This window comes from Ursus arctos, unplaced genomic scaffold (assembly GCF_023065955.2).
Source record: "Ursus arctos isolate Adak ecotype North America unplaced genomic scaffold, UrsArc2.0 scaffold_20, whole genome shotgun sequence".
Taxonomy (NCBI): domain Eukaryota; kingdom Metazoa; phylum Chordata; class Mammalia; order Carnivora; family Ursidae; genus Ursus; species Ursus arctos.
In genome coordinates this window covers 26972009-26995727 of record NW_026622875.1, presented here as the reverse complement: position 1 = coordinate 26995727, position 23719 = coordinate 26972009, and the positions used below count along the sequence as shown (strand labels likewise).

Below are 23719 nucleotides of genomic sequence, written 5' to 3'. Positions count from 1 at the left end.
TCAGTGATCATTGGGAAACACAGAGGATTATTAAGAAAAAAGAATGAGGACCTCATCTTATTTACTAGAGTTATACATTTAGTAATTTCAAGAGGAATTGCAGATGTAGTGAGTTTTTATTTTGGCAAAAATATTTGATGATTTCCTAGGGCGAAGCAGTGTGAAGTGAGTACAGAACTTGTCTTCATACCCAGAGAAAGTGAGTTAGTGACTCTGTCAGCCAGGAAGGAAGTCACTAGCTTTATTCTAGTCCTTGTCCAATTCAATCTCTTGTTCGTTTGATTGTTTTTTAAATTCATGAGTCAGGTGCAAGCAAGCCTAGGGTTGCTTATCAAGTTTGTAGGTAACAGTTGGATAGCACAACCAACACCGTCTAAAACAATCAAAATTCAGAACTATCCAACAGCTTTGAATGCTAATTTGAAATCTGCAAGATGAAATGTTAGAGGGATAAATCTAGAATCTAGTGTGTAGGTTAAAGCAAAACTAAAGCCACACAGAAAGGAGGAAACCTGACTTGCTATTCATTTGTGTGAAAATGTGTAGGTATTCAGTTTACCACATGCTTCGTATGAGTGGTATACGGCAGAATGAAAAGCCGAGCACTGTTACCGATGCAAAACAATAGTAAAAATAATGTCCAGTTTTGAGTACTTGCTGTGGTAAACACTTTAGTTCTGTTAACTCAATTAAGCCTCGTAACTGTCCCATGAGGTAGATTTTACATGCGGAAAAAAAACAAAACAAAACAAAACAAAAAAAACAGCCTCAGAGAGAACAGGTGACCTATCCAGAATCTTGGAATTAGTGATTTGCAAAACAAGGTTTTAAACTCAGGTCTGTCTCTGTGGTCCCCCAGATCAGAGGAGGTGATGCCCAGACACGCTGTCCTCTGTGCTAGTAAGAACACATCTACAGTGAGGTTCTTGGTTCTGGGGACCCCATTTCAAGAAGAACATTTTTGGCAAAGCAGCCTGCCAGTGGAAAGTGGCAAGTCCTGACCTCTTACCTTAGAGACTTGGAAACCCCCGTTCGGTTGGAGAAACACGGGCAGGGATCAAGCAGGACACCTGTAGGGCAAAGGAAAGGGGATGTTGCCGTGCTTCGTGAGGTTGAAGGGACCCACCGAGGGAAGGATCAGAGTAGGCAGACACTTGGTTCAGTAGAGAACACCCACCACAGCTGGAGCTTCCAACCCAGAGCCGGGCTGCTTTGTGAGGCAGTCAGCTCTCTGCTCCTGGAAGCATTCAAGCGCTGGCTGGAGAGCTATCGGGAAAGGCTGTTGTGGGGCCCACTGCTGCTCTAGGTGGCAGATTGGACTAGATTAGATCCAGAAAGCCCTCTCACTCCCAGAGCGCACACCCAGCCTTCCCGACTCTGGGTGGTAGATGTCTTCCAGAGCTGTGGAGGAACAGCAGCGAGCCCACTGGGAATCACCTTGGGCACGGGGGTGAAGGGCAGGTGGACCCGTTGGAGGAGGAGACAGACTGGATACTTTGGCTGCCTCCTTCTGGGGGTAATAGGAGCATTAGTAACTGGTCGTGAGTAGATGAAGGCCGACGAGGAGGGGAGGCAAGGCCCCCAGGGGCAAAAGCTGGCAGAGTTGTCAGTGGGTGCTTATTAAATGTCAAGGAAATTTAATGAGCACCTCCGTGGCTGTTGCCTTTGGCTTCCCAGCAGGACTTCGAGGGCCCAGAACGAGCGGGCCTTGTCTGGACAGACCTGCCTGTGCTGGTCATTGACGCCAAGAAACAGGGAGATGTTCCACCCTTTTTCCTGAAGTACCTTCCTCAATAGCAAGTAGCCTGTGGCCTACTTTCCTTCTCCTGGACACACGTATGAGGCAATTACTTGGTTTTAAGAACCAACTTTAGAATGTGGTGAAACCTCCAAATACAAGGAGGGAGGAAGATCCCCCTCAGAGCCCCTGCATTTCCACGAGGCTCGCTGCCTCCCTTGGGGCTCCCCTCTTGGGTTCTTCCTCACACCCAAGACCTCTGCTCCTTCCTGGAAAAAACAACTACTTATTGCCCTCTTCTTGGCCCTCGGAAGCAGGCGGAGCGGACTGTGGTTTCCACCATCTTTCCTGGTACGTTTGCTCCGAGAAACTGCCCATCACGTCAACAGCTTCAACCGCCACCCATATGCCCCCTCAGTCCACAACTCCGGATTGAGACATCTGGCTCAGTTTGCATTCTGAGTCTTAGGATTGACTTCTAGGCACTCGCATAGTGCATGTGTGCGTTCAAAGTGTGAAAGCACGTGTGCAGACTTCCCTGACAACGGGGTTTCTCGCCCCAAGTCCATTACCTGGTTAACAGTACCGCCTATTCCACACATCTGGGCATAACTTTGGATTCTTCTCGTCCCTCTTTAATTCCTCATCGTTAACTGCTCACCAAGTGCTATCAATCCTCCCTTTGAAATCGCTCTCGCCTCTTCTGTTGCTCTTATCGTAGCACTCTGGTCGGAACCTCGGTATCTTGTGCTTTAATTACTGCAACAACCTCATAGCTGTTTTGTCGCCTCCAGCCCCCTCCCCACGACACCCATGTGAAGGCGGCAGCCTGCCAGCAAAAGGAATTCCCCAATGCCTTGCTCTCAGTGCGTCCCTTCCTTGCGGATGGAACAGTTGTCAGCTCTGTGTGGCCGATGGCATTGATCTTAACGCCTCTGGCTTAGTGCTCAAGGCCCTCCCGGGCTAGTACACGAGTGCTCTGCCACCTCGGTCGCCCCTTCCCGCCACATTGAAGCTGGTCACACTCTCCTCATTCATGCAATGGTGGGCTTCTCTCTGAGCTTTGCCTTAGATACCCCAGGCTTCTCCCTCCCCAGTGCATGATCATGGGACCTATCCTTCCAGGATTGTGACCTGGAACGCTGGCATCCATAGCCGTCTGCCTTCTCTGGTTTCTGCAGCATTTATAGCTCATTATCAGGTGTGGACTCCTGATTCTAGACTCTCCAGCACTCTTCCCCAGGTATTTCAGGTCTTCATCGTCAGAAGAACCTCATGAGCTTTGCTTTTGCTGTAGCTCCCATAGTCCCTAGAACAGTGTCCTATCAACGTTGTGACAAATGAGGGGTGAGCACCGTACTGAGGCAGAGCATTGGATGAAGTCCCTCCCGGGGCTGGATTTTATGTGCTGATCCCTAAACCGCTTCCCTCTTGTGCTTAGATATCTGAAGCAAATTTAGGTGAGTCACAAAGATGACAAAGTCTGCCTTGGGTCCGGAATGGGGCCCGAGGAAGCGCACCGCCCTCTTCCCATGGCTCCGTCAAACCTGCTGGGACACAAGATATCGGTGACTGAGAACAAGTGACGTCATTGCGCCTCCGGAGCTGTACTGTGGGCTTCTAGGACTCCTCAGCCAGCAGGAGGCCCGCAGGCTCTTCCTGGCACCCCCGAAGCCTCCCAGGCTGTTGTGCTCTGCATGGACCCCCGAGATGTCTGTGGCACTGATTTTGTGCTTTCCGAGTGCATGACAGGACAGAAGAGGAGCACTCCGTCTTCTCCTTCAGCTCTCAGTTCTCCTGTGTCACCCACCATTTAGAACTGGCCCTTTCCCAACCTGCTGAGACCCTGGCACTTGCAATAGGTCTGACTGACTTTTTAGATACACTCCACACATCTGCCAGCATCCCCAAAATTTGTCCCAACCACTTCACTTTTGAGAGCCCCCTGATGCAGTCAAGTAGGGTCTCTAACAACAGCCAGGAGTTTCTTCTTCCAGGAGCACTCTGAGCCACACTAGAAGGTTCCGGATAGTGGTGGTTAAGTCATTTCTCCCCAGACTTCTATGCCTAAAGCATGGGTTGATGGATAAGATTTGGCTAATTTCCTGGGACTATGGTCTTTTAAAGCTTGAGGCAGTCCAGGCTGCACCCCCTAGCCATAGCATAAATGGGTTTTGAGGTCAAAGAACAAACATACCTGCAGATTAGTTCTTTAATAGAAATTAGTGAATTAGAAGATCATAAAATTGAAGATTTTTTTCTCTGTCTCAAGGCACTAGCAATCAGAATTTTAGATCCATAGGTACTAGTTTTGTGCCAGAGGTATGTAACATATGTTAAAAATAAGGAAAACATCGGTAACTAGAAGATGGTATAAATATATAATATTAACAACAACAATAATGTGAAACACTGTACAGAGCATTATAAAATGCCTGATATTATGAGCTATATTGCATCTGATATTATTATTACTACCACTGATAATATTTCCCCAACACTCGTAATCTGAGAACAACTTCGGAGCCCCGTCTCCAAATGTTTGGCTGCGCCTGACTCTGCAGCTGACTTGAATTCCTTGTTCACTGTCTGGTGATTCATTGCACTAAATACCATTTTCCTGATAATTAAAAACTGCTCACTGGCAAGTGGGAGCAGGAACAGGCTGATGCAGGATTTATGCAGAAACACAAAATGAGCCAAAAGACAAATGACCTGTTCCGCCTAGCTAAAGGCATTTTTTTTTTCTCATCATCTTCTGGGACTTGAGAAAGCCTAGCGGTAGTGCAGGAGAGAGGTCTGGAGAGCTGTATTATTCCAGGAAGAGACAGATGCAGGGGCACCGTGATGGGCACGGGCTCGGTCAAATCACTCCCGATTTTGATCGCTGGGTCTCTGCCCCCAGCCGGAGGAGCTAGGCCAGGACCCTCTGCTAGGGCAGCCCTCTCACACCCTCCTCAGAGGAAAAGCACCGAGTCTGAACCATTTGGTAGACTTTTGACCAGTTTCCCTTCCTCAATGTGACAATGGCATCTTCAATTTCAGGGCAAACAAGTCCTGATTGCTACTATCACACAGATGCAGAACTTCACGGGCACATTGCGTCTCTCCTCCTAGCTCCTCCGTGCAGCCCCCTCGGCTGCTTGTGAAGGACTTTACTGACAGTCAGAACCCCTGGCCCCAGATCAGCTGTGACATCGCTCACCTGCCCCCCCCCACCGCCATGCCTACAAGCCAGCAAGGTAGCAAACATCTCCGTGTGAGTAAACGGCACCCATCATCGAACTGTGAACTTGCTCCCACCTTGGGGCACTTGGTCGCCTATTGCTGGCCTGGAAGATGCCAGCCCCATCAGATGAGCTGTGGCCCTCTGGGAGTAGGTCCTTCCCAGAATGGATGGGAGCTAATATCTGTAAAGCTCATTAACTCAGAATCCTTTCTCCTTCATCCTTATATGTGTCTGTACTTGCAAACCATTCATTACTGCACATTCTAGATTCTCTAATTAGTCTTTGTGGAAGAGTTCCTGTAGGACAGCTTAGCATACATCGTTTAAAAGCCCTTGATCTAAAATAACAAGGTAGTTATTTTTAAAGTAACTAATATAACTCTAAGTGGCTGACATCCCCCACTGGCCACCCCACCTTGCTTCCTCTTCCTACCTCCCCAAACACTTCCTAGAACCATTTGCTGATAATCACCATGAGTACTTCAGTGTGCGAGCCCTCCCCCTGTCCATCAGGTGCTGTGCTGGGCATGTCACTTACAATATGTTCTGTAATATCATAGTCACCGTGGGAGGGAGGTGCTAGCTTCGCCAGTGGTGGGGAGAGTCCTGTCCTAAGAGATGGATGTGGTTTTGCGGCATTATGCCGGGCTAGTAAGAGGCTTTGGGATTCTGTCCTCACCTATTGGCCCCAGCATTTGGGTCTCAGCCTCCTCTCATCTCCACACAGCACAGAATTCAGGAAAAGTCACAGGTTGTGACACCGACCTGCTGTCCACTTGGCATTTTGAATGGGTCTGTGGTTGCCTCACCTCCTGCCCTCCCCCCTTCAACTCACACTGGCCAACTTCCACCTGCCTCATCTGTGTTTCTTCCCCAAAAAGCTCTCTCTGGCCATGGAGGCTCCCTGTTCACCTACACGGTGGGCTGATCAGCCCCCACTGAAGGCTAATAGGAGCATGGGTGGTCATAGCACAGTTCCCTCCATCCAGAGTGCGCCAACTGTGAAGCATGTGGTCACCCACACCAACTCCCAGAGCTTCCCTGGGGGGCTTAAGCCTGCTTCGGCTACCCACGGTGGGAAGTGGCTTGAGAACACACCTTCTAGGCTGACTGCCTTGCCCGATCTTACTTCCCCACTCACCTGCCCCTACTGCCGTGGGATCGTCTTTCAGATAAGCCACTTGGCTCTCAGAACCTTGTCCCAAGGGTTGCTTCTGGTGGAACCCAAAGTACGGCTGCCTAGAGATGCCGGTCTGGCTTCGTTAGACACTTTCAGTCTGGTTTCAATGGTTCCTGCTCTCGTTCTTCACACCAAAGGAGAAAGAGATGAACCCCATGCCTACTTTCCTTTTAGTCCACTGTTAGCAAACTAAAACACCTGCCTCTCTCTTTCTCTCTCTCTCTCTCTTTCTCCCCCCTGCCCCTACATTCCCCAGGGATTAGAACATTCTACATAGAGGTGAGGATCTCTCTTTTTGCTTTGTCCAAATCTCAGTCGGCAGATGCCAAAGTCAATGTTGTCATTCCCAGGTTTCCAAGGAGCATTCTAGCATGGTGTTGACCATCCTAAAGCAAGCAGTCTAGCATGCTAGGAGTGATTTTATTTAATGACTGGGAATCAACCATCTTTCAGAAAGAGTTGTTCTTCTGGGCATGGCACCTGGCTCTCTCTGACTTAAAAAAAAAAAAAAATCCCTCTTCACTTCCTTGCTGTATGTTCCTTCTCCCCTGGACTGTGCTCTAGCACTTTGAATCCTTGCCCAAATGATGACTTGAAGCTGTAGAGTCCTCAGAGTTTTTTGGATGAAAAACGTCAGAACTAACCCCTGCATATGCGGCCGGGAGTCAGCGAGATGAGGCACGGGGTGGGGGGGGCGGTGCTCAGAGAACCTGAGGCACTGCCTCAGACTTGGGTCCCGACCATGGGCGCTTAGCACCTGTGCCTTTCCAGACCTGCCTGCCCTGCTGATCTGACTCTCCCACTGACCAGACAGCAACAGCGGGCAGGCACAATGTCTCCCCTTCACAAGGATGCCATGCTAGACCATGTGGTTTCGCTTTCAAAGTCCTCTCCTGCCCACCACACCACCACCAAGAAAACAGTGTCTATGCTTTGCCTAATGACACATCAGACATGTTGAAAATTACATTGTGAGGGAATCCATTTGTTTCTTGGGTTCCATTTCCTTTTTTGTCCCCTCTCCTCCACGTTTTGAATGTATTTTTTCTGCAGTGACAATTCTCTATTTTGTCCCCATACACACCTATTTATCTTGCCACTGTGAACATCAGTGACAAAGTCTATATTCCTTTTTGTATTTCTCATTCACCATTTTATTCGTTTTTCATAGTTCAGTGTGTCTGAGGGCATAGGCGTTCATTACCATTTTTCTTTCATTCCACCTCATTTTTTTCTCTGGAGACTTTGCGCTTTTCTCTATCAGTATTTTCTAAGCTTTTCTCTTCACGTTGTCTCTTCTGGTATTCTGTCTTGACACTTCTAACTTGAGGTTTTTCTAATCGCAATTTCTCCTTCTCTCTCTCTCTCTCTTTAATCCATCCTCATCCCTCTTGCAGCCTTGGCCACAGCCTTCAGTTATAACCTTAACAGTGGCCTCCACTCAGAAGAGTTGTCAAGTTGATAAATATTGATATCTACCCTACCATTTTACCACCGCTTCTCTGCTAATGCATTTGGTTGGCATCAATCAGTTTCTTCGCCTTCTGTGAGCGCTCAGTGTGGGAACTGGTCCCGATCTGTCACTTATAAGTAATCTGCTCCACATTTCATCAAGAGCTCAAAAAGAGAAGAAAATATGGAGGAGAAGTAGAGGACAGAGAACCAAGCCAGTGTGGCCCGGAGGGAAGGGAGATGGGAAGGCCCAGCCAGGCACAGAGAGGCAGTCTGGTGTGTAGGGGGGCCCCGCACGGCCATAGCCTTACTGCTGGGGACAGCAGCCAGGACTTAGTGACCACCGTGTCCTCTTTGGGATGTTAACCCTGCTTATCTCCTCTAATAAGGCTCCCCAGGGATGAAGATCTACATTGACCCCTTCACTTATGAGGACCCCAACGAAGCTGTCCGGGAGTTTGCCAAGGAGATTGATGTATCTTTTGTGAAAATCGAAGAGGTCATCGGAGCAGGTATGGCTCTCCCCTCCCCTCGTTTCTGTTCTCTTGGTGTCCAAACATCTTCTTCCCACCGTCCTAGGTGTTCTCTTTCAGCATAAAAAGTCATCCCATTGGAAAAGGAGCTTCTAACATCTTTCTCCCCAGAAGATGTGTCTGAATCATCTACAGTGTGTGTGTAGGGGTCTTCTGGGGACCTTGATCATGGTGGCCACGCTTGACTGGTGTTGCAGAGAAGTCAGCTGTGGTTTTGAAGATTCAGACATAGCTTTGGAAGTGGACTACCAAATGCTGATAGAGAGAGATCTAGGCTACACAGCTGAAAGGACCTAAAGAAGCAGAAATTTTTAGAAGCTGGACATAGTGTCTCACTCACTGATAATATCTCCATGGCTCTGGATCAAGATTTCTTCCCAGGGGGCGCCTGGGTAGCGCAGTCGTTAAAGCGTCTGCCTTCGGCTCAGGGCGTGATCCCGGTGTTCCGGGATCGAGTCCCACATCGGGCTCCTCCGCTGGGAGCCTGCTTCTTCCTCTCTCACTCCCCTGCTGTGTTCCCTCTCTCGCTGGCTGTCTCTCTGTCACATAAATAAATAAAATCTTTAAAAAAAAAAAAAAAAAAAAGATTTCTTCCCAAACTCTCAGTTCCCCTTTCCCTACACACACATTTGGAGACAGATCATGATGAATTGAAGAGGGACCACTATTTCCAGAAGAAAACCCACCCCTAACTGTATTTCCTGCAAAAGATCTATGATATGGACGGTAACCCAAGACAGATTTCACTTCCGAGAAACACGCGTGGTCTCATCCATCTTACTGCACTGGAATAGAAACTCAGCCCAGCAGAGGACTAGCTACCTGAGATGCTCTCAGGAGATCCTACTTAAAGACTGACCTAGAATTTTCATCTTTCCTTAATGGATCAGTAGTTGAGTCAATTTGGCAACGGACCCAGCCTTTTGAATGTGAAGGAGTAAAATATCCTGAAATACCCTCCCTTTATAAGTCATCTCTTTATGCCTCCTCTGCTGCCTGTTTTGAATCTTCTGAAACCTGTGTTTGCTTTGTGTGCTCTTTCCTAGTTTTATTTTCTTCTACAACATTCTTTGTCTTTTCTTCTTCTCCAATTCTTGTTGGCCATTGCTCAAGCTCTCTTTACTCATATGCTGTTGTCTTCTTTTTAGTTCCTACGTTTAGAAGTCCTTTATTCATGTCAATATTTGGAGAGCCATGGAGTTGCCTCTTCCTGTAACATTTTAACTCGATAAGATATGCTTAGTCAAAGTCCTACAGACAGCCATTTCGTATATTATCTTTAGGGAGAAAGTCACTATCCTTCCATTCACTGCGTCTCTTAATGCACTGAGGGGTCACAAAGCCATCTGTGAAATTGGAAGTCACATTTGAAAGCTTGCCCCATTAGGCCACCATTTTCATGCTCTGGTTTCTCTCTTAAAGAGCTCCACCCTCATGGCATCCCTGTGGGGGCCGCTGGGACCGTCCCTATCGGGACACACCTCTCCCCTCTCACCAGCCCCTCGGGAGTCCCAGCCGGCTGGCTGTGTATCTGAGCCACATAAGTCTATACATATTTCCCATTGACTTTCATTAAATATGTTGCTGAACCACGACTTTCACTTCCGTGCAGATAATTTTCCCTTCCTCCTTAGATGCTGACATATTTGAGGATCATGCCTTGGAAGGCTGGATACCAGATAAATTGGATTACTCCTAGGGGCTCAGATTTCTCCAGTGAACTTGAAAGAGTGTCGGGGAGGCGTGCTTTCAGTCCTGCACCCTGTTTCCCCACATTATTAATTGTTGTTATGTCATGTGGTAATGGTGCTCGTGATTTTAATGTTGTTATTTATGTCATGTGCTTCGAGCGATGTGTTCTGGACTGCATTTCACCCCAGAGAGCACACATCAGACCCCTCCCGCCTTTGTCAGGGGAAGAGTAAAGAGCCTTCTCACTTTATGACCCTGCCGGTGAGTGACGATTGGGGGTGAGCTCACCAACTGCCGGATGCCTATAAAGGGACAATCGATGGCCCTGCTCCATCCTTCACTTCCCCTTTCTGTGTAGCCTGGGCCTCCGCTTGTTGGTGCATCTTGCTCAGAGGAGGTCAGTCCTCTCCGCAGCTCACGCGGCGGTGGGGAGGGATTGATCCGTTCAGCACTTCACGAGACGCCCAGCAGCATCCGCTAAAGACCTGCGCCTGGTCGCTGCTGACCGCCCTCTACCAGACGCTCCTCTCCTCACGATTCAGAAATTCCAGGGCTAATCCCTATGGATATGAATTCACTGTGTGTAACTCGAAGCACTTCTAATGGAAGACACTCCTAGCTGGCACCAGTCCCCGCTCTCCAGTTCTTTTTCTCCTCTCTCTCCACTCTTGCTTCTCCCACACCCGCCTCACTGAGACTCACTTCACTTCGTGCTAAAAGAGCTGGTGTGAAGGTCAAGTTAAAAAGAAAAGAATTTTGTAAGGTAATGTTTATACAGTATTATTGGCAATCCTGCTCTTAGCCTCCTGGCTGATTGGGAGCAGGGAGCAAAAACTGGGCTGCAGATGGTAATGACACATGAAAAGAAGACTCAGAAGCCGTTCGTCCTTTCTCTGCTTGTGTATTTCTTCCTTCCCCCAACAAGCTCTTATTGAATACTTCTTGCATGCTGGGTGTGGGGTTCCAGAGATGGACAAAGAGCAACCCTCTCCCCTCCCCACAGGTCTGACAATCTTAGTGGGAAATAGGCTAGTCACGTATTCGCTGTTTCACACCATCCGCGACACAGGTGTGTGCAAAGTGTTGGACCAACAGAGAAGTGCTCAGTTCCATGTTCTGGGAATGGGCAGGGGCATCAGGAAGGCTTCACAAAGAAGATAACCTTTGGCCTGAGCTTTCAAGGATGAAAACTAGTAGAAGGAGCAAGTTTTTTTTTGTGAAACTCATTAGAGAATGACACAATGACAGAAGAGGAAAATTGCATGATTTAACAAGAGAAACAAGCATGACCTTCTAACAGCGGGATGCTGGAGCCAGCTGGCACCAGCTCACAAGAGCCGATCGTGCACATCTCCTTCCAGCCCCTGTTCAGTGACGCGTGTTGGTAGGGCCCCATCAGCCCCAGCAGGAGTATTTACACGGTGGGAATTGGCAAATGCTACAATTGGGAGGTATTTGTTTCTTTGTTTCTTTGCTTTCTGGAGAGCTAGTAGTTGAACACTTACCAGCACACCCCAGCCTTCCAGACTGTGCAAGGTTATTTCAAGAAGATGCAGAGGAGCCCGCCTGTGCCTGCTGAGTGTGCAGCCCGAGGAGTGGGTCGTGATTGTTGCAGGAGGGATTCAGTTTAGAGTTCAAGAAGATCCTCATTCATTGAACACTGATCTTGTGCCTGGACTGTGCTGGATGCTGGGAAATGCATGACGCTAACAAGCCCTGCTCTGTAGGGGAGATGGTCTAACACACGTACCTCTCCAGTCCACAAGAGGACGGTGGGCCACTGACGGCTAAGACGAGGGCCCAGGGAACATGTAGGCCTGGACGTGAGGGGAGAGGTTAGAGGGCAGGAGAGAATCCAGGGAAGAGAGGCCGTAGGGGCCCCTGTGGATGTGGAGGCTTTTGATGGACTGACATGACATATGGCATATCGTGAGAATGAGGAGGGGAGAAGGCTGACAGGGAGGGGTTTCCTGACAGTAAGTATCAAGCATTGAGTCTGGGGAATCAGGCTGAGACCCGGCATTCTGGAGGCTTGGGTACGGATTTTATGCTGTGGAGGGTGGTGAGTTTCAGGTAGGTGTCTGAGCAGGCTGGGTGATAGGAATGAGGCTCTGGGGACACAAATCGGCTAGATGCTGTGTCTGGGTTGGACTGGAAGGAGGTAATGGGGAAGGGTGAGTGAGGCCTTGGAGGCATGGAGACCAGTTACGGGGCTTTGCTTGGAAGCGTGGAGAGGGTTTGAGATGGCTGCTGCTGGGATGGAGGTGGTAGGGAAGGCTGCACTCAAATACCTGAACAGATCTAAACCGGAATGATCCAAACGTGGTGAATGGAGCTGCTGGGGGGTGGCGTGCATCATGGAGGGTGTGGCCAGAAATGTAGGGCGTAGGGTTAAACCCCTTGAAGGGAGGGGAGGCTGCCAGGCCCTGGGGGTGGGGGGGGCATGCATGTGAGTGAAGGCAGTAGAATCAAGTCTAGGTACCGAGGCTGACGAGTTGCAGCAACTGCGCGGGTCTTCTCAAGCCACCTGTCTCTCAACAACATGCTCAAAGTTCCATGGAAGCGACGTGTCGTCAGGGTTTTTGTTAGTCCCAGCCTGGCCTGGTGTGGCATTCAGTGTTCCATTGAATGTTTGTTGCATATGGTTGAAAGTAGGTCCTTGGCAGGGAGAGTAGAGTGGGAAGGAAAATTTGGGGAACTGGGCAGAGCTTAGGAGAATGGGGAGAACCTAGAGGGAGGTGAAGTGTCCTGATTCACCAGGCACTCCGGAAGTGGCCCAGGGAGATGAAGGCCGGCCTTCTCCCCTACTACAGATAATGTATATCACTGGTCTCTTCAAAGAGGGCCACAGGCCTTCTGGAGCCTTTGGAGAATATCAGCTCTTTGGGACCATGAGTCCGACTTGCAGGAGCCATCTCTCAGGTCAACTCCAGTGGATTGGTTAATTGTGATCAGTTCGATCCGTCGGTTCCCCCAGAGCAGAAAGCAGGAGGCCTCTGTAATTGGGCCCAACAAACACAGATGGCTGTCCGGCTTGTGCTGTGTGTACCCCGTGAAGCTACATGCAGCAGCCCTGGTCATGACTGGCAAGTGCATGAAGATGTAGGTGGAGGTGACACCAGGAGGCGGCTTCCAGAGGAAGATAGGGCCACTGTATTTTATTAAGGAATCTCCTCCTCTGACTCCAGCAGCTGCCAGTTCAGCATTTCTACAGATGACTTTTTGTGAGAGAGAGGCAGGCTTATGGGGAGAGGGCTGGGTGAAGAGAGCTGGGGAGGGGGATCTGTGATGTGGACAGATTAGGAATGGGGCCAGCAAGGCCCCCAGTTCTCTCTTTGAAGAAGAAGACGGGTTTCTTGGGGGGGTGTTTTGGTAGAAAGGCCACCTGCCAGCCTGACCCTCTTGGGCTTATTCGAAGTGAGGGTGGGAGCATGAGCGTGGCCTCCGTACTGGACAAGAGTCACTCACAGGAAGGGTTTCCAGAAGAGGAAATCTCATAGATGTCTTGAGTGATCATAAGTAAAATAATTGGCATGTACTGAACATTCACCGTGGACACATTTTACAAGCTCTGTCTCACGTCACTCCCTTAATGTGAGGTAGGGTGTGTGTGTGTTTAAACTGGTGAGGATATCAGCGTTCAGAGGACAGCTTGCCAAAGATGGTGCTGCCAGCTGAGTGAATAATAGAGCGAGAACTGAGACCCAGACACGGCTCATCTAGGTCTGGCAAACGTAACCCCCCACTTTGAGTACTGTTCTGGAAAAGAGCACTTAAGTATACAGGGACATTACTTCTGGTGGTAAACTTTGTCTGGCAGTTTGGAATTTGCAAGCCTTCTTGCTGGCAGTGATGATACTGTCCTAGAGTCCAGTGTGCCCGTGGGGGGTAGACACCCCACATTTCCTGGGGAGAGCAAGTTCTTCCGTCCTCCAGCCCTCCTCTTCTAATATGATCAGCTATCTACCTTAAGAAGGATAACGATGAGGACCAAGATATGTAGCATTTTCAGTATGGGCTTGCTCACATTATGAAAATAATGTCATCTATAGGTGGGTATTTGTCGAATGACCACAAACAGCCGTAAGAAAAGAGGAAATCCGTTTGCTCTCCCCGTGTAGGTGTTAAGTATTGTGGCTGTCCAGCAGGTTCCATCTCATCTGCTAACTCCAGTGGCCCGGTAATGGGGACCTGGGGAGCTCTGCCGAAAAGGAGGAATCGGGCTGTGATCCATCAGGAATGTGTGTCCTGGGTGCGGGGTCAGGAGGTAGCAGACTGCCTGCCATGGCTTTACTATGCCTGGTTTAGCCATAACCTACTTACCTTGCCCAGGCTCGAGTGGTAAAACTGGTTGGAAATCATACTTTAAAACCCAGTTTAAATTTATTCTTTAAAAGTTCCTTTTCTGGTGGAAGCTTGAATTAGTAACTAGAAGCTCTGCTTTCCTTTTTTTCCCCAAGGCAGTTTGTGGCTTCAGAATGCTGCTAAAAAAAAAAAAAAAAAAAAAGAGTGCACTTGTGTGCCGATTCGCACTGCACACAGCCAACAGCCCGCACTCGAAATACCTGCTGGCGGGTTGGATGTTTCATTTTCAAAAATTGAAAATTCTTTGCTTCTGATTTTATATATAATAGTTGAGGCAGTTAATGCTGCCGAACCACTTCTTCTCTCTTCCTCATTTTGTCAAGGAAAGGAGGAAAGGGGCACTGGCAAGGAGCTGAACACTGGTAGCGGATAATTTCAGGAGCTGTCTGGAGGCCAGTCGCGGGAACTGGCTAAATGACCCTCAGCCGACAGCCTGGAGGGCCGTGGTCCTCAAATGTGAGCCAGGCATCGGAATCCTCTCGGTGGCATATTAAAACTCATGTCACAGGGCCCCACCTATTGAGCTTCTGAACCAGAAGGTCCAGCTGGCGCCAGAGAATCTGCCTTTCCTAACAAGGCCCCCGGCGGTGCTGATGTGGGAGGGCGGCAACCACACCTTGAGAAGCGCTGCTGAGAGCCCCTGGCCCCCAGACTGGCCTGAAGCAGGAGCGAGGTCCTAGCCAAAGGGAGGTTTGTGGTAGGAGAGGCTCCAAGGTCAGCTGCAAAGATGCAGGCCAGTCAAAGTCCAGCCAGACCGAAATTAGGCCGGCTGCAGTCACTGTCAGTGAGGGGTCCGCGTAGAAGGAATGAACCGTAACCACGACCCAGGCATTTCCTATAAGCATCTACTGTAAATATACTGCTAATGCTTGATTTGTGCAGAATATTTTTAGGTATTATGAATTTTTATCAAAAACTGCAAAATGTATGGCCGTGGTTTGGAGCTCATGTGAAAGGAAGTGCTTTAGAGCTCAGCTCGAGGTAAATCAAAGCCTCACAGATAGCCAAGCTCTGGCCCTGAGGACGGGCAAAAATAGTTTCTTGAGAATAGTATGTGAACCCGAAGTCGAAGATCAAGGGGACAGAGCCTCTCACATCGTAAGCCACATAAGGCCTTGGTGGTCTGTTACTGATAATGGCCATATGCCCGCCGACTCCCACTCCCTGTGAGCCTCGGCAGTGCTAGAAGCCCAGAGCCCCCGCACTTTGGCACCCCAGGCTGACCTGGGGATGCCCTCCACACCCAGATACCTGGCAGCCGGACTTCCCCCCACCCCTCAGCATAAGGCCCTGCTTTGTCTTGGGTCCCACTAGTCTGCAGAAACCTGCTCTTCATCTTTTCGTTCTCTCCCAGAGCCCAACCCCCCGCCGTGGCACCCCGCTCATGCCCCGACCCCTGGCTTGTCTTAAATCGGCACCCACATGTGTCGCCCCCAGTGTGTAGTTTACAAAGCACCTTCTCAGAGACTCCACACCCCGTTAGGAAACCCCGGTGGTCGATCTTTTCTTTTTATTGTGTAAAGCTGAGAAAGCTGAGCCTGGGGAAGCAACATGCCCCAAGTCAGGTGGCTGTGCTGGCGTGGACATGAGCTGCTTCCTCCACTCCCTGCCCGAGTTCCTCTCCCAGCACTGGGGCCACGTAATGACAGGGTGGAGCACAGCCCCCGAGTGAGGACGGTGGCCTGAGTGGCTTCCTTTGCAGTGGGAACTTTGAAAACCTCTGGGCTTGGAGACTATGAAGTCATTTCTTTGCCAGACAGGAAAGGAGCTGTTTTTACAGAATCAGTATGAAGCGCTTGCTTCCCATGCCTGCAGAACGGATTCCTGAGAGCAGTAACACTGCTCCCGCCATAGTGACTGACCACATGGCCCGGTCTCCCTACCCAGGGACAGCACGTGTTTTGAAAGTCTATTGTTTTAGGGCAGTTTTAGGTTGGCAGTAAAATTGAGGGGAAGGTACAGAGATTTCCCATGCACGGCACCCCCCACGCTCAGCAGCCCCCACCAGAGTGGTACCTTGGTGGGTAAACCGACGCTGATGCATCATAAGCACCCCCAGTCCATGCTTTACAGGCGGGCTCACTCTTGGGGTCATATACCGTATGGACTTAACAAATGTATAATGACACGTAGCACCGTGACCGTTGCAGACAGAGTGGTTTCACTGCCCTGGAAATCCTCTCAGGGGAGCCCGTGTTTACCATTTAAAAAACCTGTATGATGCAACCCCCGCAGAGGATACAAGTTCAAGTTCAAGGAGTAGAAGCACTGCACTTGGAAGGCAGTCGGCCACAAAGGTTAAACAGCAAGATGACAGTTGTCAGTTCTGAAGGTAGTGGGAGCCGCAGGTTCTAGTGGATAGAACTTGCCAAGGCCACACCTTCATTGGTCTCTTCCCTCTTTTGTTCTTTCTTTCCACTCACGTCTATAAAGCCTTCATAATTTTTGAACAAGAAGTCCTGCGGTTGCGTTTTGCACCTCGGTCTGACCCACAAATTACGTAGCTGATCCCACGGGCAGCTTTTACGTCTGTCCAGGCTCAGGGTGCACCCAGACGAGCAAATCAGAATTCCTGGTGGTGGACCCAGGCCTCTGTACTTTGTACAAAGCACACCTGCTCCCCAGGGTGCTGCCGTGGGCCGCCAGCTTTGGGAACCACTGGTGTAGAAGAGAAGTCTTTAACTGGGGTGTTCGTGTGTGTGTCGTAGGGGACATCAGATTCACCTGGAACACTTACCCCAACTCCACACACTGATGTAGAAATTGCCGAAAATTCCAATTCCTAAATATTCTGACCCCACCCGACTCCCAGGCAGGAAGTTTCAGTGACCGTGAGATCTGTCTGTGAGCTAGGCCCACTGTATTTGCAGTTCCCTACATATGAGTTGCTGTGACAGTGATGGCACGTGAACTATTAGGACCTGCACAGTTGGGGCACAGTGGTCCCTGGATTGTGACTTCATAGCCACACTGCTGAGCACACCCACCCAGAGGCAGTATGGTGGAGAAAGGGGCTGGGCACCGACAGCAACCCTGGCTCTGACTCGCAGCTGGGGAATTTGGGACATGTTTTCTTTGTGCCCCTGTTTCTTTACTAGTAAAATGAGCATAAACACACCCAACTCACGAGGGTGCTGTGAGCATTAAATAAGATATGCAAAGAGCCTAGCACATTGCCTGACACCTGGTAGGTGGTCAGTAGATATTGGTGTCCTATCTCTTCCAAGAAGAAATATTACCGTATCTTTCCCTTCAGCTCCTGTCTTTTTACTAAAAGAAAATGTAACTCATTATTATAGCAACAAGGAAGAAATACCAACCAATATTCTTCAATTAGTATACTTATCAAATGTGCAATCTCTATTCATTCAGCTTATGGTTACTGAATACTTTTTAGGTCAAGGTGTCAGAAGGATGAGTTTTATATACACACACATATTATAGATCATACACATAGACATATATATGCATACATCTAGTCGCATGTCTGCATGCATACAAATATATGCACATGCACATATACACACATACTACACACACACATATACACACATACACACACATATACGACAGGTCCCTGTTGTGCAGTACATTAAAAAAAATCTTACTCAGTTGAACAACAAAAGTAATGCTTATTGTAACAATTCAAACAACATAAAAGGAACTGGATTAAGTTGACTCACTTTACTTCCCCACTCCTATTCCCACCCTGTAGGCAACCATTTTTAAAAAGAATTTGAAGTTGAAATACATTTTATGTGGATTTTTTCCATTGTTTTTCTTTTGCATCCACACACACACACACACACACACACACACACACACACACTCCATTTGGGTACATACTGCACTCACATCCTGTGGCTTCCTTTCCTTTTCTTCTTCACTGAACAATACAGTGCGGCCATCTTTCGAAGTCCAGGTATGTGACTCATCTGCTAGTTTCAGGAGCTCATGGCATTCCACAGGATGGATGTGTCATTTTCCAGCCGTTCCCGTGGTTTTGGGCGTACTGTGTTTTGCAATAGAAGAAGATTCTGTCGTAAGCAGTCTTTTATAAAAATGTAAATACCTCCTACTTTTTTTGGATAGAGCAGGGATAGAGTCTCCAGCAGGTTATAACCCAAGAGCAGACAAAGCAGAAGCCAGGCAGGTAACAATAAATACACTTCCCCACCTTTGATGGGCGTGCCTACCCTGAACCGGGAACCATAGTGCGCACTACAAGCTAGGAACGTGAATGAGACTCCATCTGCCTTCGAGCAGTTCAGCAAAGCAGCGTTTGATTCATGTCGAAACCAGTGTCACCCATAATCTATGTCCTAAGGTCCACGGTGAAGTCAAGCTAATGGTGCCTGAGCCAACCTCTACCCCGGCCCTAGCTTCCGACAAATCTTACCGACTCTGGAGCAGTTTTGCATGAAAAGCCCTTTCCTGCAGCTTCCTTCCAGTGACTTCTGCAGTAGAAAACAAAGGGAACTCCCAAACAAATCACAGAGGAGATGTTAACTTGCTTTTCTGATTCGGCCAGTCATTGATCTGCTCACAGTCTCCTCCATCAGTTTCTTCCAGGAGCTAAAGGTGAAAGAGAAGGTCCCCCCAGCAGAAAGCCGTCAGGCCCTGTCTCCCGTCAGGCCTTTGACACACGTGTCAGTGATGCACTTACAAGTAGACACTAAACCGCTTCCCATGAAAGAACTAGAAGTTACGAAGCCAAGCAAAATCATAGAATAACTCTTGAAAGCACATTTAACAGGATTCAACAGATTTTGTAAAGCAGCTATGAAATAGTGCCACCAGATTTGTTTTTACTCTGGGTGATGTTCCCGTACAAATGCTGAAATGCCGCGGCACCCGTGGAGGTGTGCCGCTCATGTTCGCTCGGAGAAACCACCTCCTGTTCAGCTGCTGGGGGTGCAGGGAGCCGCCAGCCTCCAGCTGCCCTGCCTTCAGGACCTGCCTCAGCTTTCCCGCGGAGGCCAGTGACAGAGTGTGGCGGGAGGCCGGAGGCCGGGCCTCCCTGGCATGGGTGCTCTGTACTCTGGAGCAGCCCAGGGGTGGAGGAAACGGGCAGGCCTGCTTCAGCCAGGTCTGCATGGCGATCTGGAGCTCTCCTTATCCATGCCTGCTTCCTCCTTTCTTTTCATAAGGTCAGGTCTGCAGCATGATCTGGGACTCTGGCCAATCCTGCTTCCTCCCCTTCTATCCTGCACGGTGTCTGCTAACTTCCTTCCTGACTTCTCAGTGTCTGCTTTCTGGGGGTCCCAGTCAATGCAACAGCTTTCAGTGCAGTGTAGGAACATAAACGTTACCCACCTCATTCAGAGCACTAAGGAACCTGAACACACCCGAAGCGCCTGGACGTTCTTGCGCCAGGCTCTGCTAGAAATGAGTTATGGTCTGCCAAAGTGAAAGTGACCGTTTCATTTCAATTATTCAGCTGGGACACAAATGAAAACCCAAACGTGAGGAAAAACAAACTCATATAGACTCTGAAATTCCACTTTAGTTACCCGAACTATTTCGAAGAACTGAGGCAAGGAACGTATTTTAGTATTTTAGTGTAACCTCTGTGTTTGCCATGAACTGATTGGGGCCAGGACACCGTAGTCACAACAAGAGAACACCGTTTCCATCTCCGTCACTTTGACCGCAATTCCACTCTGAGTACCGCCGTGCCCGCCACTGTTGTGCCCTTGTGGTTCCGCAGACTGAGACGGAAACGGGTAATGATTGCGCTCTTGTTGCAGGGGAGTTCGGAGAGGTGTACAAGGGGCGCCTGAAACTTCCGGGCAAGAGGGAAATCTATGTGGCCATCAAGACGCTGAAGGCCGGGTACTCGGAGAAGCAGCGTCGGGACTTTCTGAGCGAGGCCAGCATCATGGGCCAGTTTGACCATCCCAACATCATCCGCCTGGAAGGCGTGGTCACCAAGAGTCGGCCCGTCATGATCATCACAGAGTTCATGGAGAACGGGGCTTTGGATTCTTTCCTCAGGGTAAGAGCAGCTCGGGGGCGTGCATGACGTCAGCAGTGTCGGATGCTGGGGAGGAGTGTCTGCATGAGGGTAACCCGCCACTTAGGAATCGCCCGCCCGATGAAATGTGGGTGGGCGGTGGAAATGGTAGCGAGGCTGACAGATTTGTTTCTACAAGGATAGAACGAAGAGGAGCCTGTGGACCCCCCGGTAGGAGGATAGCGTGGAGGGGGCCAGTGATAAATGCTTGTTGGATGAATACGAATGAATAGAGGCGGGTGAGGAATGGCCATCGGCGTCTGCATGAATCACGGAGACCGAGGAGACTCCCAGCGGCTACACTGCGCTGTGTGATTCCCGCAGACGCCACTGGCCATCTCTGCCATTTCCCCAGCACAGCCCGCCCAGCCCGCTCCCTTCGTTTGCAGCTCAGAGATCAAACAGGCTGCCCTTCCTGATGCCCGGGCCACCCGCTCTCGAAGGAGATGCTCCTTGGCAGGAAAGAAAAAGACAGGGTCACAAGCATTCACAGGTCTCTTCTGTGACCCCAGACCAGCCGGCAGCAGAGGTGGGGGGGGGGTGCCTCGAGGCCTATGGCTGGGAGATCTGTGAATGGCCATTGTCGAACATGCTCCCACGCCGGAACCGCTTGCCTTCTGTGGGACATCACAGCGTGACTCAGAGCAGGGGTGGGCGAGCACAGCCACGATGCCGATGTCTGGGGAGTGGCAGCTGGTGGAGCACAGGTCATCAGCATGTCCTGGCTTGGACCAAAGCCTGAGCTGGGGACTGGAGGGAGCCTGACAGCAGAGGGTGCATGGGCTGCATCATGATGGGGCAGGGTCTGCTGAGCAAGGACTTCAGGGTAATACCAACTGGCAGGCTATGCGTGTCACCAAAGCGACTTAACAGTAGCTGTGGCTGCAGATCAAAGGATCATTCAGATACTTGGTCTTGAAATATTCATGGGGTGACGGCTGCGGTCACGCCCTCTGCTGGGTTCTGGGCCTATAGACATGAAAGAGACATTGCTCTAATGCTAAGTAACAAATCACCCAAGATTTCAGTGGCTCACCACAGTTCATTTTGTTCATGAGTCTGCAATCTGGGCTCATTGGGGACATCTCTGTTCAATGTGGTGTCAGCTGGGGCAGTTCAAGATCTGGGGCCTGGAATCATCCAAAGACTCACTCACTGATGCTGGGTGTTGCCTGGCATCTCTCCAGGTGGCCTGCCTGGGCTTCCTCACAGCAAGCTGGCTCCCAGGAACAAAGGTCCCACGAGAAGAAGGCAGAAGCTGGACCACATTTGTAACTTAGCTTCAAGTCCCATAGTACCCTTCGACCACTGTGACAGGCTGCCTAGATTCAAGGGTGGGAAACGGCCCCACATTTTGACGGGCAATAACATGATGTTGTCTTACACATGGGTGATGGGAGGTCCTGTTGTGGCCATCTTAGAGACTACAACCTGCCCCAGTGGTCCCTTCTCTGAGGACCTTAGTGCCCAGAGCGTCCAGCAGTCATCTGACCAGATTCTTTCTGTTTCCATGTGTGGTGTGAAGAGGTATCGTGAGCCAAGAAGAACAGAAATCTTCCTGGGGGAGCCAGGGAAGGCTTTACAGAGGAGGGAGAATTATCTGGTACTGGAGAATGAGGCACTCGCCAGGCACGCAGGGGAGCAGGCAGGTACCGTGGAACAACTGAGCCATGTGTTCAGAGGCCAGAGCCAGCATGGCCTATCTGCTAATCTTTCTGCAGCTCTGTGGTGGCTCCAAAGCTCCGAAGCAGGGCCGAGGGGCTGCAGCGTGGAAGGGTAGCTGCGGGGCTTTTCTAGACACTACATTTGTACAGACTGAAGCTACTTTGGCAGCCAAGCACACTTTTTCCTCCTCTGGGTTTTTAGACGGTAGTGGCTTATTTTTGGTGGGGGGCATGGGATGACAACGGATGAAGCTGACGTACGTTGCCTGGTACAGCCTTCTTGAGGGTATGGCTTATGCCCTTTATTTTGAAACCCCGGTCCCTAACACAGGGAGCACCCGGTAAGTGCTGGTTGAATGAAAAACATGAAAAGCCATTTCTGGCACCAAAGTGTTTGGGATAGCGGGAGAAATGGAGTCATCCTGAGTGTGCATGGTCTCTTGTTCTTATAGCCAGACCCCTCACGTCAGAGTGGGGTACAGACTGTGCTTTCCTGGGGGCATTCATTCATGATCAGAGATCTCATGAAGACAGCCAAATAAAAGTGAATAGAAGACAATGTTAGGAGACAAAGTATTTTCTGGAACCAGCCTCCAGACCGTTTTAGGAGCCATTTATTTCCTACAAGTCACCTGACTGTACTTCACAGAGTCACAACATGATTTGAGGACTGTGATCAGACTTTCTCCCCGGAACGTACAGGGGAACGAGGAGATTCACTCTCAGGAGCCTGCAGAAAATCAAACCCTGCACGGACACTCCGCACGGGGCTCTTCCCGCGTGGGGCGCGGGACATGGGGCATGTCGGACGCCGGTATTTTTCATGATGATGAGGCCCAGGTGGTGGGAGAAGAGCCAGGGGCGAGCAAGGAACACAGGGAAACAGGATAAAGGATGGCAAGGAAGGAGCGGCCAGAGCAGGCAGCTCCAGGAGGAGAGGGGAAATGAAGCGTTTCTGACTCCTCGCACGGCATGGAGGCAGGTAATCTATAAATCTAATTTCAGCCTTACTACCCAACCCTGGAGCATAGCAACATTAATTGATGTATCTGCCGCTTGGTAAAATTGAAAAGTAGGTCATCAGTTCAGTTTTGCAGGGTCCTTCTTCTGGGAGGCAGTATAATTTTAGGATCCCCATTCAGAGAAGAAAGGAAAAGAGTGAGTCCTCAATTTGTGCAACTGCCACCACTCCACACAATGGTTATGGTGATTTACCCTGGACGTGGCAGCTTTAGAGAGTGGCTGCAGCTCCAGCTCCGGGGCAGCATCTAAGAGGCTGTGGGCTTCGGGGAATGTGGTGAGCACATTGGACATGCTTCTCATAGCCCACCTACTGCTCCTTTCCCCATGGCAGGATGTAGAATCCTTCACCTTCTGGAAGGATTAGGAGCACCCTTATTTTTTCACTGCATGTTCAATAGGTTCATTATTGTCTGTTTTTGAAAATATCTGCACCATGGATTATATGGCATGCAAATCTGTAATTAAACATTTCCTTGTTGGCACTCAAACTTAGGGGATTTAATCTGGTGGCTCTTGTATAGCCTTAGAAACACCCCCTGTGGCCCTCATCAGCGTCCCTCCCGTGCCACAGCCAAGAAGGTTCAACATGATCTGGAAGGCCGTCCTGCCTGGCTTGGCCTTGTGGTCACTGCTGGTTCATCCACCGATGGTCAGAACGGGAAGACTCTTAGAAGTTTCTAAGCAATGTCAAATGTGGACATTTTGTATCAGGGAGGCTCCTTTATGGGCTGGAGCTAGATGACCATAACCCAGAGGTCAGGAGGAGAATGCCAGACTGGACAAACCAAGACCTAGGTTCTGCTTAGGGCTCCACTGTGAGTCACCCA

At 49.7% G+C, this 23719-nt stretch overlaps 1 protein-coding gene across 1 annotated transcript in view; it reads left to right on the top strand.

The window, feature by feature from the left end:
• The window catches only part of EPHB1 (EPH receptor B1), a 290702-nt gene that overhangs the window by 215457 nt on the left and 51526 nt on the right, over positions 1 to 23719 (top strand). Inside the window, exons 9-10 of the mRNA XM_057316010.1 lie at positions 7989 to 8111; positions 19940 to 20187. Of these exons, the coding sequence (XP_057171993.1) occupies positions 7989 to 8111; positions 19940 to 20187 (371 nt within the window). The remainder of the gene's footprint in view (positions 1 to 7988; positions 8112 to 19939; positions 20188 to 23719) is intronic.